General features: G+C 37.8%; 1 protein-coding gene and 1 long non-coding RNA gene across 2 annotated transcripts; one reads left to right on the top strand and one right to left on the bottom strand.

Moving 5' to 3' along the window:
• The first annotated feature begins 398 nt into the window (after positions 1 to 398).
• On the top strand, positions 399 to 6,393 carry LOC121396937. Its single transcript, XR_005963271.1, has 3 exons — positions 399 to 484; positions 4,644 to 4,717; positions 5,621 to 6,393. It is a non-coding gene; the product is annotated as an uncharacterized LOC121396937 (long non-coding RNA).
• A 3,733-nt stretch (positions 6,394 to 10,126) lies between these two features.
• Positions 10,127 to 15,360, bottom strand: XB22063314.L (provisional ortholog of yrdC N6-threonylcarbamoyltransferase domain containing L homeolog). Its single transcript, XM_041572596.1, has 6 exons — positions 15,214 to 15,360; positions 14,258 to 14,451; positions 13,140 to 13,302; positions 12,586 to 12,751; positions 11,543 to 11,637; positions 10,127 to 11,328 (listed from the first exon to the last, which is right to left on the bottom strand). Exons 2-6 carry the CDS (start codon positions 14,432 to 14,434, stop codon positions 11,237 to 11,239), a joined length of 693 nt encoding a protein of 230 aa, XP_041428530.1. The 5' UTR covers positions 14,435 to 14,451; positions 15,214 to 15,360; the 3' UTR covers positions 10,127 to 11,236.
• Between the last annotated feature and the right edge of the window lie 2,107 nt (positions 15,361 to 17,467).

Genomic DNA, 17,467 nt, shown 5'->3' with positions numbered 1-17,467 from the left:
TCCTTGTAAAGGTACCCTCCGCCAACTGCGACAGTAAACCGCCATGCTACAGGGAGGGGGGGCGGGATGCTGCGTCCTGCTGCTTCCACGTCCCCGGCGCCGACTGATGAGTTCTGGTAACTCTGCCTCCTCTGCCGAACCCGGGAACAAATTGGCTAATCATCAGCGCACACACAAAAGGCGGGCGGGGAGTGGCTCTCTCCCTTAGCCCTGTCAGGCCCTGCTTCCCTAACCAGCTCATTGGGTTCCAGCCTGTTACTCTTCACTGTCACCCCTCCCTCTTTCTCTATCAGAGATAGGGATGTGTGCCTGCTCGACTCAGTAGCTCTGGACTTGTGCAAAGCCCTGTCTGATACCCCCTGGCCAGCCAAGCCAGCACCTGTCTCCCTGTGAATCTCATTGCGCCATCACTGCTTCTTCTGCGACTGACTGCACCTTGCCCTCGCTCTCCACTGAAGATGGGCATCTGTCGGGAAAGTTACGGGTAAAATCATGATGTGCATGTGTGTAAGCTGAGCAGGTGAATGACACATGGCAGGGGGCATGGGGGGTTCTTTCTCTGGCCACATCACAGCAGGTTAGACACTGTTTGGGGCATCACATTGGCTCCCAGCCTGTGTATATTAGCAAGGACTATACACTTATACTCTCAATACAATGTCAGGAGATCTGTGTGTCTGTCCATATATTATCTGGCGTGCCTCCGTCTGTCATACAGCTGCTGTGACTTCATGCACAGTACAACTACATGTAAGTACAAACGTTCTTGGCATGTGCACAAATATTGTATAGTGGGTTTGTATTTTCATTTAATGAGCACAGTCTGATTATACTGGGACGCTACACTCCAATAACCTAGGGTGAAAGCCAAATCTCATATTTGTTGTCCTGTTGTTTTCATGCTGCCTGTTGCCATTTCGGAGATAATAAAATATTTGGTCAATTTACCATATGTATATGTTATCGGCATCAATGAGTCGATTGTTTTGACTAGCAAATGACACGCTTACTGGGGCAGATTGCTGCTCAGAAAGACTCAATAAATTGCATGGATCTCTGACAGTCTGTGGTTATGGGCATTTTCTACTCTAGGGAATCATTTAACTCATGAAGCCTAATATTCCTGGGCCCCTTGGCGCTGTAAACAGATTTAAAACACTGTTTCCTGGTTGCTATGGTAATTAACCCCCTAGCAACCAGATTACAGTTTAAATTTTTATCTTTAGAATAAAAAAGTGTAAATAATTGAAAAAGTTTAAATGAACTCTATGAACTGATCATTGTTTTGCTTGACCTCCTTCCTGTAATAAAGGCAAGTAGCAGTAATGAGCTCTGTATAAACAACCCCCCCCCCCGTTCTACACATTTGCTTTAGTCTCAGGTTTATTGATAAGAAGCAGTTCATTCATGGAGTTTAATCACAGGCTAGGAACTGAACTAACTCCTCCTTCTCCCACAATTAGAAAAACCAAGATGTGGGATCAAGTGTAAACAAATGTGATTTCCATTTCAATTTTCAGCACTTTGACTCACTACTGGGTTACTAAACTTGGACACTGTAGGATGCATTGAACTGTATCACATACAGATGCTGAGTTTGAGCTGAAGTTACATATGCAACATCTTGAAAAAAAACCAAGTTCTATTCAAAACTAGTGATGGGCGAATAAATTCGCCTGGCACAAATTTGCGGCACATTTTGGCGTTAAATTCGCGAATCTCCTGCAAAAATTCCCTGGCATCGATTTCCGTTTTTCACAATTTTTTTTGTGAAATCGTTTGAACTTCACAATTTTTTAGTAAAAACTTTGAATTTGACGATTTCACAAAGTTTGTCTTGACATATTGTTTTTGTGATTGGGCAGTAAGGGGAATCTCAAGTTTGAAAAGCACAAATAGCTGGTGAGGCACATGGTGGGAGAACCCCACCATGCATTATACAGTATAACACATTTGTAATGCAGTGGACTGGTTTGCTTTGCTTCTTTTTGCTGCTGGAAGTCTATTTAAAGGGGACGATAGTCTATTTTATTGTAGGTATGAGCATTTAATAAGCTAATTGCACCAAACATCCTCTTAACATATCTGCATATGCCTGTTATTATTTCTATATAATACACAAAAGCCATGAATATCTTGTAAATTATATTTATAAATGGTAACTAGTGATGTCATCAGTTATAAACGATGAGTAGTGATGTCATTTTTGTCACATGACTCTAAAACTGTATATTATAATACATAAATGTCATGTAACTGCTCGTGACTTATAATATCCTTATATTTTACAATAGGGGATATTTTATTCACTGTATATCCAGGTTTGGGAAGTGTTATCCAGAAACCCCTTATAATTCTGTTATCTGCCTTTTTATGGTGTGTTTCCTATGATAATGGGATTAGTAAACACATTGTGACAAATATTTCCATGAATCTGCATCTATGTGTTCTGCATATTGCCTAATGCAGGGATTTGAAATTCATGAATCACAACTTTAAAATAGATTCTCATGCAGTTCCCGGCTGTCCATCATGATCCTTTATTAGAGTTATTATTTTCGTCAAATATTTGAGTCATTTAAAAGCACCTATTCCTAATTCTGAACAGAATCTTGTATCTTGATCCTATTGAAAAAAAAGGTTCTCCTTGGCATATCTACAGCTTCAGACAGAGCAATATACTGTATCCTAATCATCCATACAATTGAATCGACAGCACTCAAACAGAAACAGCATTCACTACCCTAAAGCCACAGATGAATTGCTGTGTCTTCATTTTTTTGGCTAGGAAATATCTGAAAAACTAAAATTTTTAGAGGTTTTCGAGGTATTCATATTTTTTAGAGGATTTCCCGTTTGTCCTTTTTTTTATTCAGATCTTTTAATAAATGGCATGACATTTGTAGTTTTAGGGGTCCATTTATTAAAGCTTTCATTCATCTGATCAAGGTTTTTAAGGGGAAAACTCAAATTTTTAGAGATTTATTTATTATACCCCAAGCTACTAAAAATCCGGATGAAAATACCTGTTGAGGTCTTGTAGTCAATGGTAGCTGTCCCTGAAGTTGTTTCTTGACATCATGATCTGCACTGGAGAATCCAATAAAGTCTGGGTTTTTGTCAGATAATCTGATAAAGTTGAGTTTTTGCAGCAACAATTTGATAAAATTGAGTTTTCAGAGCCTCAATTATACAATACAAATTGACGCCTGATTTTGTTGCAACATATATTCATTCCGAGATTTTTTGAGAAAAATTATTGATAAATGAGTTCAATTTGTGGAAGGGAGTTTGGTTAACTTTGTTTTAATAAAAAATTAGATAAAGTGAAGTTTAGTAAACAACCCCATGGTGTTTCTAAGTTTAGTCTTGGTTTCAAAAACCTCTAAACCTACTAAAATCTGACCATTAATAAATAAGCCTCCCTGATTCTGTCTGGAGGGATGCAAATGCTGCCCTGCTGGAACTCACTCATGTGCACCTTGATCAGGCAGTTAGGGGCCGATTCACTAACTTCGAGTGAAGGATTCGAAGTAAAAAAACTTTGAATTTCAAAGTGTTTTTTGGGCTACTTCGACCATCGAATGGGCTACTACGACTACGACTTTGAATCGAACTATTCGAACTAAAAATTGTTCGGCCATTCGATAGTCGAAGTACTGTCTCTTTAAGAAAAAACTTCGACCCCCTAGTTCGCCATCTAAAAGCTACCGAACTCAATTTTAGCCTATGGGGAAGGTCCCCATAGGCTTGGCTAACTTTTTTTGATCGAAGGATATTCCTTCGATCGTTGGATTAAAATCCTTCGAATCGTTTGATTTGAAGGATTTTATTGTTCGATCGAAGGAATAATCCTTTGACCGTTCGATCGCACTATTTGCGCTAAAATCCTTCGACTTCGATATTCGAAGTTGAAGGATTTTAATTCCCAGTCGAATATCGAGGGTTAATTAACCCTCGATATTCGACCCTTTGTGAATCGGCCCCTAAGTGTCCACTATCTAGCAGATGCCACCCCTTAAATAAAGAATTTATCAGAAACCCATAGACACGTTTTTAACTATGGAAGCCCTTCCTTCCACGCTGCTTGTGCGCTATACAAACAATCTGCTAGAAGGCAGGAGGGCTTTGCTAGGACAAAAGGTTCAACTTTATACATGTGTTTTTTTTATACAGCTCAAACTCACTAATCTTTTTACTGAAAAGCCGGGTCGTAACTCTGCAATAACCAGTTAATATAAATAGTTCCACTAATTAATTTGCTAATAAGTCGGTCCATGGGGGTTCAGTGGAGTTTGCCCTATGTTTACACAATACTAATCTACATGCCCTGTCAATTCTATGTGTTGTCATCACTTGGTATGTAACTTTGCTAAGTTTATACTAAAGTAACAAACTTTTTTGCATAACTACATCTCAACTGCATACGTTTAGGGGCCCAATGATGTTGCTGGGGGTCCAATTACTAGTTATTCCACTGCTGAAAAGTTCAGGTAGATGACACTCATATAATTCAGTAAACAGATGCCAATATAAAGTAATATAAACGCGTGTTTAAGATAAACGCTCTTGTGGGATACAGGTTCTGATGCAGCGAATCTCAGCCATAAAGCATGACACGGCTTCTGTTGTTTGCCAAATAGGAAATAGAATCAGTCACATGAATACCAGGAAATAGAGTGCTCCATGCAAGCATTAAAACAAGGAGATCTGCCAGGTATGAAATTACAAGATGTATTTACTTACTAAATACTTCCCTCTTCTTTATAGATATTTCCTTCTGACAAGGGAATTGCAGCAACCCAGATCAAGCCACAAATATATTCTAAAAATTGTTCAAATGTTTTCCAAAATCTGTTTGATTTTAAAGGAGTATAAACCCAAAAAATCATATGGCTTAAAAATGCCATATTTGATATACCGGCATACAGTTTCAGCTTGTCAATAGCAGCAATGATACATGGCTTCAAACTTGTCACAGAGGGTCACCATCTTGGAAAGTGTCTGTGACACTCACATGCTCAGTGGGCTCTGAGCCGCTATTGAGAAGCTAAGCATAGGGGATGTCGTAAATTATCAAGCAGAAAATGAGGTTAGTCTGTTATATATGCTGATGCTACAGGGCTGATAATTCAATTCTGATGCTAGTTGCAATGGTTTATGTGCTGCCATGTAGTAATTATCTGTATTAATTACTAATCAGCCTTATATTGTCACATTTATATTCTATGTGTACTGTATATTGTGAGTATCTAAGCTCAGTAAGTGATAGCAACACAGAGTATGTTCAGTAAATCAGCAGAAATGAAGATGGGGAGCTACTGGGGCATCTTTGGAGACACAGATCTTCCCTGCTAAAGGGCTGTGCTTGTCTTGGGCTGGTACAGAAGCACAAAAAATAATGTACAACATTTCTATCTAGACTTTTTAGTTAGACTTTAGTTTGCCTTTAAAACCTAGCTCGCTCCTTTAATGCAGGATTCTGCTGGAGGAGCACTATTAACTGATGCATTTGGTAAAAACATGTTTTCCTGTGACAGAATCCTTTTAAAATCTATTGTTCTGTGAGACTACAACTGTATTGTTATTATAATTTCTTATTTCTTATCTTTGTTTTCAGGCCTTCTCCAATTGATATCCCAGTCTGTCTTTCAAACCACTGCCCGGCTACTAGGCTAAATTGGTCCCTAGCATCCTTAAAGCTGCTGAAATTCCAGATTGGAGAGTTGCTAAGCAAAAAGCTAAATAATTCCAAAGCAAATAACAAAAAGAAGACTGATTGCATTTTGTCTCAGAATATCACCATCTACATCATTTTAAAAGTTAATTTAAAGGTGAACTACCCCTTTAATCAGACGCTTTAGTGATATTTTATATCACAAATAATTTCCATCACTTTCCAAACAGGTTGAAGTTGTATATCAGTATAGGTTATTGGGGTATCTGCCAAGCTGTGTACAATTCAGTTTTTCCATTCTGCCAGGATAGACAAGATCCTTTATATATGTTTTATGTTGAGACAATACGTGGTTGTGGTGCTTAATTCTGCATACTGTAGGAAGCATTATTTTAAATTCTGACACACCTGCTAATCTTGTATCATCTGTAGGGAAACTTTAATGGCAAACTATGTGCTTTTGATTACATATCATTAGACAAGATTGTGACGTATGATACCGACTGTAAATTCCACTAAGCCAGGACAATTAGTCACATATGTTCATTTTTACTGTATATTGATAAATACTGATAAGGGTGAATTCCTACAGTCATATGCAGTACTTCTATGTATATGCAAGTTATTTAGGATCATGTGTCACAATTGTATTTGAATGCATTTATTTTCAGTTTTGAAATAATCCCCGGCCCTCTGGTAGTGATGATAAGAAGTGAATGGTTTTCTGTCAATTGACACAGTGCAGCCCTAATAACTGGCTTAGTGAGAGTTCAAATCTATTTATAATGGTCAGAGAAGGAATTTGGCTCCCCTTCACCAACACCAATGTGGATAAATTAGCTGCCTGCCTTAATCACTATACTGTTAACTGGGAGACTTAAAAACCAAATGAGACTTATTTATGAACCGAGAGTAAAGTGCAAGAACTTCTCAGCAACCTATTTGGGCCTGCCCGTTCTGGAACCCTGGTGGACTGTGCAGGAGTATTTTATGGCATTTTCCTGATTTTCCTATTAAGCCAGTGGAGGCTTCTTGAGTCTGGTATGGTGAATAGTCTTGAAAAGTATTCACTTCAGCCGTTGTCTCCTGTTTCCACCTTCCACCTCATTATGGAAATCTGTAAATAATCCAATGATTATCATTACTATTTATGTCTGGGATCGATAAAAAAGCCTGCCCTGACCCCATCTTCTTTGTGTTCTGGATGTTGCTGCTTGTTAACTATGAGCTGCTACTTATGAGCTTGTCCATGTATGCAGACCATGCTATACATACTTGTGTACAGATACTTTTCCCTCTGGCAGTGCTGGGCATAAAGCTGAGGGTGCTCAATGCAAGCCCCTCCGACACGTGTGCAACTTGTGCACCAAACCAAGTGAGTTTGCACCAAACCTATCAGTGAGACAGCAGCACATTAGATGTGGGGAGATTCAGTATGCCAGACTTACAGAAGAGCCACACTAGGGGATGGTAGGCAGAAGAGCCATCATTGTGCTCTAGGCCTTTTCTGCCTACCTCTAGTTCCAGCCCTGTCTCTTTCATATGCTCTACAGCAGTGATCCCCAACCAATGGCTCATGAGCAGCATATTGCTCACCAACCCCATAGCTGTTGCTCTCAAAGCAGGTGCTTATTTTTCAATTTCAGACTTGGAGATAAGCTTTAGTTGTATAAAATCCATGTGTATTACCAAACAGAGCCTCCTGTAGGCTGCCAATCCACATAGGGCTACCAATGGCCAATTATAGTCCATATTTGGCACCACCAGGGACTTTTTGCATGCTTGTGTTTCTCTCTAGCCTTTTTTATTTTATGTGGCTCATGGATAAACCAGTTTGTTGATCGGTGCTCTAAATCATACGGACGTTTATACTGCGACTCCTGACTAGATTCTTTCAAATTCTTGACCTTTCTTCAGAATGCTTATCACCTCATTTTAATCAAAATCTCATAGAATTTCAGCTACTTTTTCTGCCTCTCATAAAAACAAAGATGGTTCTCAGAGGGATTTTCACTCATTGGATTTCAAAAAATTAAAAAAAAAAATCAAACATTATTTGAATTATAAACAGAAGCCATTTCTAACAGCAATATACACCCAGCATTAATAATCATAACGATAATAATAATGACTTAAAAACTGAATTAAGGTCATAGGACACAGCTCTATTGTCTGCAGCAATAACATTACTATTACTCATCAGTGAGCCCTTGTCTACTTATTACTCAAGGAAAATCACCAGCATAGTGCAACAATGGGCAGGGGGGATATTACGCCAAGTGGAACACCAGTGTAAATAAATATTGAACCGTTGGCAAACTGCAAACCAAACTTACAAGGTGGAATTCATTCACATGAAGGCCTTTTCATCTTTTGGACCTCTATAATTATTTTAATATCCCCAAATAGAATGAACTGATCTTTTTCTTTGTATTAAAACACTTGACTGAAAAATATGTACTTAAAATAGTTCCATACACATTCACAATGCACAAGGGCTTCATTATCTCTTCTGAGATAACCCTGCTACTTTCACTGACAGGAGAGTTATTTTATGTTTTCAATTATATCATGTAACAGGTGATAAAATGTATCATTTGTAGCAGAAGGTGTGGATTAATTGTAAATCTGGGGAATTAAAAGAGATTAACATGGGGTGTTTGCTATTTTATGTGCTATGAAGACAGAATGCTTGAGAGGCCAGTCCTGGGTATATCATATATGCAAAAGGCACTGTTAATTTTGAATCAAACAGCAATCTATATGAAAGTGTGTTGAGAGACCACCACAGATTCTGACTCAAAACGCTTTTCCTTGGTATGGCCACTTAGAAGGTTGTGAACTTATACAAGACTGGTTAATAGTCCAGGAAGTATCAAGCTTCTTGATAAGTTAGGCTGAAAAAGCTTAACTCAACCCTTGAGAGAACTCTTTCTTTTTAAAAGAGCGGTGGGCGGAAAATAGCATCTAATATCTTTCAGAAGCAGAACATTGTCTTCATGTAATTGTGCAATTGCCACCATTGCCTTTTGGTTTTGCCCTTATAATTCTATCTCAGTCTGCACTACTGAATAAAAAATGTGCAAAAGAAGCTGCATGGGGTCTGCAAGATGGGCATTTACTGGAGAAATCCATTTCTAACCTTTTTATTGTATAACTGCAGATTTCCCATGTTTTTCATATTATTCATTTTTCTCTCTCAGTAAACTACTAACCTGGGTGTTTTAGCTTGCCTAATTATTTAGAACTCTGACTTCATCCAACATGTAACAAAGCACTTCATGGACAAATGTTCTGCAAGTGCAGGGAAGTGTTTGAACTCTCTACACTTGGCACCTAAGGGCCTAACTAAACAAAGGTTATTAATAAAAAAAAGTCTGTGCACTAGCACATATATGAACCAAATCACTGTTATCAATGATATTGACAGAGGAGGCATTTTTAAGAACTTCTGCCAAAGGTCCTGCCTTCACCTGCCACTTTGTGTATACTATTATGGCAGAATAAATGGGGTGGTGGTTGGGTAATAACTAATAAATTAGCAAACACATGGGGAACATGGAGAAGATTCACTGACAAGTGGCCAGTGCAGTGATTCCCAACCAGTGTCAAGTGAGGAACATGTTACTCACCAGTGGATGTTGCTCCCAGTGACCTCAGAGCAGGTGCTTGTTTTTCAATTTCAGGCTTAAAGGCAAGTTTTGGTTGCATAAAAACAAGATGTACTGCCAAACAGAGCTTCCTGTAGGCTGCCAGCCCACATAGGGGCACCTACGAGCTTTTTTCATGCTTGTGTTGCTCCTCTGCTCTTTTTATATTTGAATGTTGCTGTGAGGAAAGTACCTTGCGGTCTAGTGTGGGTGCAACAGGGATGGTCCGCTGTGTCCTCCTTCCCTGCGCCCCAATTCACGATCCATTGCGTCTTAGTTAGCAATGGCGAGTGCGCCTCATATGCGTACAGGCTTACACGCCGCTGCATTTGGCATCATCGATTATTGCCATGAAATTCAAATATTTAAAGAGCCCACACTCAATAACTTGTTGCCCAACATAGGTCTATTCCAATAGTTCCTGGGTGCGATCTCTAGTGTTTCTGTCCTTTCTTGACCCTGCCTGACCCTGACCTCAGCCTGTGCTTTGACTATTCTGTTGGATCCTGTCTTGAAAATGTGATATTGATAAACTGACTTGGCCTGTGACCTCGACGACGCTCCTGCCTCCTGATATTGTACTGTGTTTCCTGTTTGGTACTGACTCTGCCTGTCCTTTAACCACTCTCCTATTCTCCATTCCCTTTGCACATACTGTTCCCTTGCCTGCCCAGAACTCTCTCCTTGGTCCTCTCACATTAAGACCTGGTGGCTTCCGAGTAGTGGAGGGCTCCTCCTGAAGTGAAAGGAGAGGGGATTCCATAAAAAATATAATATTACCTGCTACACAAAGTCTGCATTGTTTTTTTAAATCAACGCTTTATTTGCCATGTTTTTACTACATTACAAATATGATTTCAGAGATTTTAGGAATGAATACAATTCAGTCAACAATAAATTGTTGCAATTAACAAACAGAGACAAATGAGAAAACAAAGAGAAATAAATTAGAATTAACATTAACATACAGCTTTGAGGTAAATTAACACTAGCCATTGTTCCTGTCAATGGGAGCAGCATTTATGGAATGAAGGAGAAAAGGAATGACACCTGCTAAGTGCAGAATAGTGAGCAAAGTGCCAAAAAATGGCACAATTCACCATGTTTTTGTACTTTGCCCCTTGCCCTACACTTTCTACACATTTTTACCCCCAGTGCTCTGGCACTTGCATCTGGGGTTGCAGTAAATGATCCCTTGCATGTTTTACAAGTCTATATTCCCTCTGCATATAGAGGTTTTCCAAACTGTTTTATAGAAAATGGTAGGAATGGTCACCTTAAGGGTGACTTATGCCAATAAGGGTAATCTAGCCATCCCTTTTTACCACACAGCAGAAGGTAATTACTCAGAAATGTATTATAGCTCTGGCATAATGGAACTTTTGTCTTAGCACCATAGATTATATCTATATATGTTATATGCCATATATAAACAGGGAAAACTCTAGTAAATAGAACACAGAACTACAGACATGTACATGAAGAATTACGACTGTCCTTATGAGCTGGACAGTAACATTTCCACATAAAAATCCAAGTATACCGACAAATCCAATGGGACCCATTGGATTTTTCCAGCTATACACAATAGGGAACAGAGAAAAACATGGGTTGCTTTCAAATGTCCTTAACCTGCTAATTGGTTCCAAAATCCATTTGTATATCATTTTGTATAAAAGCTAATTTTAAAATAAGTCACTGTCATTATGTAAACACATTTAACTTTCTATAAACATGGGTAGTGTTCTACCATAAAACAATTTACATTATACAGCACAAAGATAAATAAATAGGAATTTAAGAAAAACAGTTAAATAAATGACCATTCCAAGTAGTTCCAGATTCCCGAGACCTGCCAGCAGGGCTCCAATACATATCATTAGGTTCCAAGACATCTATTACTGTGCTTCTACAAAACCCCCGGAGTGTTCTTGGCTCTCTCAAATAGTTGCATAATCTTAGTGGTTGGCACACAGCCCTCACGCAGGATTTTAATGATGCCTAAAAAAGAAAAACAAGGTCCATTATGATCACCTCTATGAAGCAGCTACATCTTGAAATATTCCGTCCAGGTGCAAAAGAGCTGCATAAGGTTAGAAAGAATAATTTTGCCCCAACCAAGCTTCAGGAGTTGCTTTGGAATATTTAAATTTGGAAAGACTGACTGAGATCTTATAGGATTTCAGGATGGAATCTCTTTCCGTGTAATACTCACCTTCATTTATTTTGGTGCAATTTACAACTGTGGATCCCACAAGCTCATTGGAGTATCCATCACATAGAACTGCATCCAGCTTATCACTCAGTCGGCTAAGGAAAATACAGAGATTGCACATAAATTGACAGTTCCTCTAGGCAAAAAAAGTCAGAATTGAGCATTTGCGACGTGGCAGTCCTTCTCAGAAATGTTTTCTATTATTAGGGTATTCAGTAGACCACAACAATCCATTATAAGTACACAAATGAAAAAAGGGCTGCTTGGTTGTTGCTAAATTTTTGGTACCTGTGTTTTATAACTTTAACATGGAAGTTGCTACATAATTGTACATATGTTGCCAATATTTGTAATAGTGCAGGTATGGTCTCCGTTATCCGGAAACCCGTTATCCAGAACACTCCAAATTACAGGATGGCCATCTCCCATAGACTTCATTTCAATTAAATAATTCACATTTTTAAAATTGATTTCTTTTTTCTCTGTAATAAAGAAACAGTACCTTGAACTTGATCCAAACAAAGGTATCATTTATTCATTTTAAGCAGACTTAGGGACCCATTTATTAAGCCTCAAATTTATCTTATCAAGGTTTTTAAGGGGAAACTTGAATTTTTCCGTAGACAAATTTTATTTTTAGAGATTTATTATATCCCAAAGTTGCTAAAAATACTTCATCTAAAATCTGTCAAGGTCATGTTGAAGTCAATGGCAGATGTCCCTACAGTTGTTTCTTGACAAGTGGAGTTTTTGGAATGTCAATCGTACAATACGAATTGATGCTCGATTTTGTTGCAACATTTTGTCACTCTGAATTTGTCAAGAAAAATTATTGAAAAATGAGTTCAATTTCATGGGAGGGAGTTTGATCAACTTTGTTTTAAAAAATGAGATTGAATCGAGTTTTAGTTTTTAGTAAATAACCCCCTTAATGTACAGAGTTCAAAATTATGGAAAGATCACTTATCAGGAAAACCACAGCTCCCGAGCATTCTGGATAATAGGTCCAATACCTGATGTAGCTACATTTTGACCTCACTTACGTTATCACCATATCATGATGGGTGCTATCACTTTCTCCACTTGGATTGGCCGACGTGATAGCTAAAGGCCCAGTCATGTCTGTGAGATGAGCGGTGACTGTGTGGTCTGGGACCCTTATCATGATGGAGTCGTTAGTTCCGACTGTTTCATAGGCAGGACCGACACCTGGAACACAATTGAAGAATAATCAGTAAAAGTCCTGTGGCTGTTGAAGTGATGTCCGCTATTAGAAATATATTGATTCCCAATTGCCAAATGAGATATATTAGGGAGATTGCCTACAGAGGTGAAAAGGGAAGACTTACAATTCATCAGAATAAATCCCAGATGTTCATTTGCCAATAAAATTTCCTAAAAACAAATTACTACTGACTGTGTTTATTAATTATTTAGCAAATCATTTTGTGTTTTTCAATTGGCCTGTTCTTGTTTTTATTGCTTTGATGGACATAATGTTTGATGGTATATGTTGGGTTTAAAATTCACAAACTCAGTTGATTTTTTGTGAAAGTGACCATGTTCAACAGAAAAAAAAAAAGAAATATTCACATACCTAACTTTTTAAGCCATTCTCCTTTCTGTACTATGCAGCTTATGCCTCCAGGGTATACAAGATCCATGAAGTTCCACAGCAAGGGGCTGAACGGGGGATTGATGATCCTCAGCTGGTCAAGGTTGGAAATGCAGATACAAATAGGCTTTTCCGATGGACGTTCCTATAAAAGAATCCAACATATATAGAATATTTAGCTTTATACTTCTCCCGGAGAGTGTATGCAGTCATGCAGATGTTTCCTGCACCTTTTATAGTCATGTTAAATTCTGCATTTCAGTATCACCCTGTATAACCTGTATAACCCATTCTTCTCTAATCCCATGATCATTGCTTGTTACCCCTCCATTGACTATTCTTGCAACTATTCTGTAACTCAACCAAAGGAATACTTTCATTATTTATTGATTCTACAACCTAGCTATGGTCTGTTAAAGTCACTTTTAACAGGTCACACATTAAAGGGTTTGTTCAACTTTCAGTTAATGTTTAATATGGGGTAGTGAGTGATATTCTGAGCCAATTTTCAATTGGTTTTCATAATTTATTATTTATAGTTTTTGAGTGATTACGATTTTTATTCAGCAGCTCTCCAGTTTGCAGTTTCGGAAAACTGGTTGCTAGGGTCCACATTACTCTAGCAAACAAGCATTGATTTGAATAAGAGACTGGAATATAAATAGGAGAAGGCCTGCATAGAAGGATGAGTAATAAAAAGTAGCAATAACAATACATTTGAAGCCTTACAGAGTGTTTGTTTTTTAGATGGGGTCAGTGACCCCCCAATCAAAATCGAAAAAGAGTCAGAAAAAGAAGTGAAATTATTAGAAAAAGTAAAGAAAAAAAATAAAGTCCAGTTGAAAAGTTGTGTAGAATTGGCCATTCTATAATATACTAAAACTTAACTAAGGTTGAATCACCCATTTAATATGAGTTAGATAATATGTTCTGATACAGTTAGAGCACACTCTGGCTAGCATGATGCTTAGGGACAGCATTTCTTTCAGTAGGAGAATTGGTGAGAATTATACTCCAGGAGCTTCCTCCAGCTCATCCATCCCTATAAATATTTTGTTGCGTGTAGACAAAATCACTTACAGTTCATGATGGCTACTTACCTTGATGGAGTAAATCCTGTTGATAGCTTCTGGGTGCTTGCAGGAAGCTGCCAGGGCATAGACAGTGTCAGTGGGAATTCCACACACTCCTCCATTATCAAGCATATTAGCAATTGTCCTCAAACTGCTTGTACGGTGGGACTGTGGTAAGATACAAGAGCTTACAACTTCCTTCATTTTTGTGGCTCTTGCTTCTACAAAACACAATACATAAAATCAATATTATCAATCAATACAAATACAAACTACAACAGAACAAAAAAAATCAGTTCATTAATTCTTCATATCATTTCTGAGAAGCAGCAGTTGTATCAGTTCTTCTTATGGTCCTCTAAATTGTTTATAAACAGTAAATACATCTTCCCAACAAAGGAATATGGGCATAAAAAGTGCTTAACTACAGAGCTAATTAATACAATGCTGATCTGTAGTTAGTTTGATAGTTTTAATCGCCCATTGCTATCTCCTAGTGCTTGAAATGATTTATTATATGGTAAATGATTCTGACAATTCCCCCTGCCACAATAAACCCTGCATTTGCTTGTTGTATAATAAATATTTTTCATATATACTGTTCTACAACAATGAATGCCCCATGAATAAAGAATGAAATTGATAGCTAAAGCTTTCATTATACCGGGTATAAGGATATAACCACATTCTATAGATTATCACTTTAAATAGTTAGAATGCTGTTGATGCAGAAATGGTAGGTAAGTTTGATCTGTTGCCATTCAAGGAACATTTGTGTATTATTCTCTTCATTTTATTTGTAATAAAATATAAAACAAACCATTTTGAGTTAGAGTTCTAAACATAATAAAAGTACATGGATAGTATATAATAATACAGTGAAATGACATTGTAACATATAAGAAAGATATCCAGGAGATCTTGCAGATACATTTTCATTTCTAAAGAGGATTAGTTCCTACTCTCTGCTGTTTCTGACTTACCAGCAGTGATGCTCCAGTCGGGTGCTGCAAGTTTCTCAGTATCCCCAGTGTAGAAGTCAGTGCCTTGTGAGTGTCAGTGGCAGGTTATATTCTCTCTAGGGACTGGGAGGAGACATACCTGCTTACCTAATTAACTACTGGTATTTCCATTTTACCTGCATTTCCTTCTCTGATCAGTATCAGTCAAGATTCTCATTAAATTAATTAATTTCCCTCTCTCATATGGACTCCCTGCAGGGAATTACATTGTATGGTGTCTGCTTGGGACATTCTGCTAATTATTATTTCGATTTTTATTGCTATAAAGGAGCTGACAATATAATAGATTCTCTTAAAAATGTTTGTTTTTGTTTTTTTAGTACAGGCATAGAACCTAATATCTAGAATGCTCTGGACCTGGGCTTTCTGTAATTTGGATCTTCATACAATAAGTCTGGTTGGAGAACGAAACCCCCGTACCAAAAAATCCCCCTTAACTGCTTGCTAGAATATGAAGCATTGGAAGATGGTGCCATGGAGCTCCGCTGCGCTGCGCAGCTCTGCATTTTAGGGTCAGATTTTTGTTAAGGTTTTTTTTTTTTACTAATGCCCAGCAGTTAAAGGGGGGCTTTTATGGTACAGGGGTCAGTTCTCCTTTAAACATAAATAAACCCAATAGGATTGTTTTGTTCTAATATGGATTAATTATACAGGTATGGGATCTGTTATCTGTAAAGCTTGATAAAGGGCTGGAAGGGCTCGAAACGTCGCTCAGCTTGAGGCACGAATAAAGTACCAATTTTTTCACCATAATCGGAGTGCTGCTGAAGTATTTTCTTGTATGTTATCTGTAAACCTGTTATCCAGAGAGATCCATAGAATATGGATAATGGGTTTCCGGATAAGGGATCCCATACCTGTATCTTACAATGGTTTGGCCCCTTACCCCTATTAAATATTCACAAACACATATATACCACATGCTGTAATTCAGTCAGGTTTGGCACCACAGAAAGGGACAGAACTTTTAAAATCCCCCCCCATTTAAAGTCAATAGGAATTGCTGCCATGCTCCTGGTGCTGTAAAATGACTGGGGGGCCAATCACTTGAAAGTGTAGCGGCACATGTTTTATAACGTTATAGATGTGTTATATGAAAGGACTGGGAGTTTGGTGGGGCATTTATCTTGATTGGGGGAAATGTTGAGCATTTTGTCCCCCTCCCACAAAGCTACATGAAGTCAAGCAAAATAACTTTAAAAATCACCCAATTTACATTTCCATTAACCCCCTACTGTTTGTTAAAAGAAAGGCAAATAACAGAACCCAAATCTGTCCAGTTTTTAATTCAAAGAGCTAGTTTACCTTTATGTTAACTTTTAGCATGTAATAGAATGTCTTATTCTTAGCAACTTTTCAGTTGGTCTGTATTGCTGTTTTGTTATAGTTTTTGAATTATTATTCTTTTTCTTCTGCCACTTTTCAGCTTTCAAATGGGGGTCAGTGACCCGGTACCAACAAAAATAAAGATTGCTTTGTGAGGCTACAATATGATTGCTATTGTAACATATTATAGCTTTTCTTTCTATACAGACAGTCTCCTATTCATATTCCACTTTCTCATTCAAACAACTTCCTGATTGCTGGGGTAATTGTACCATAGCAACCACATAGCTGCTGATGTTCCAAACTGGAGAACAATTTCATTTGCATAAGCAGCTGCAACGAGCATTATGTGGAAATTATGGCAGATATTAATGCTAATCATTAAAAGTACTTTAGTTCCAAAGATGCTTCCTGTTGCACTTCCCCATAGTTAAGCTGAACACCAGTGTGTCTCCTATTTAAAATTATGTCATGGCATACTAAGATCATTAAATAGTGACAACAAGGTAAAATATGGGGGTAACAATGTGGCACTTACATTTGAAAGGATAATACATTTTATGGCTGACAAACAATATTATTTAGTAATTTTTGAATTCTAATTACTAAACGATAAATGATCTGGAAATATATCTAGATTTCTTTAATTGTCCCTTTAGCATCATTTTTCCTTCCTTTCTGGGTACAGGTATGGGATCCATTATCTGGAAACCCATTGTCAAGAAAGCTCCACAATACAGGAAGGCCATCTTCCATAGAATCCATTTTAATCAAATAATTGAAATAATTAAATATTATTCCCTTTTTCTTTATCATATTAAACCTTGTACATAATATGAATAATGAATCCTTATTTGAGACAGAACAATCCTGTAGGGTTTATTTATTG

This window comes from Xenopus laevis, chromosome 8L, assembly GCF_017654675.1.
Source record: "Xenopus laevis strain J_2021 chromosome 8L, Xenopus_laevis_v10.1, whole genome shotgun sequence".
Lineage (NCBI taxonomy): Eukaryota > Metazoa > Chordata > Amphibia > Anura > Pipidae > Xenopus > Xenopus laevis.
Note: the sequence above shows the minus strand (reverse complement) of the source record. Positions and strands in the feature narration are given on the sequence as shown.

What these genes read in the sequence shown, in the direction of transcription:
- XB22063314.L (XM_041572596.1), bottom strand. Translation starts at nt 14,434, where the DNA reads ATGAAGGAAGTTGTAAGCTCTTGTATCTTACCACAGTCCCACCGTACA. An exon ending in ACAGGATTTACTCCATCAAG is followed by an intron (nt 13,303 to 14,257) that starts GTAAGTAGCCAT and finishes ATTCTTTTATAG; the next exon opens with GAACGTCCATCGGAAAAGCC. An exon ending in AGAATGGCTTAAAAAGTTAG is followed by an intron (nt 12,752 to 13,139) that starts GTATGTGAATAT and finishes ATTGTGTTCCAG; the next exon opens with GTGTCGGTCCTGCCTATGAA.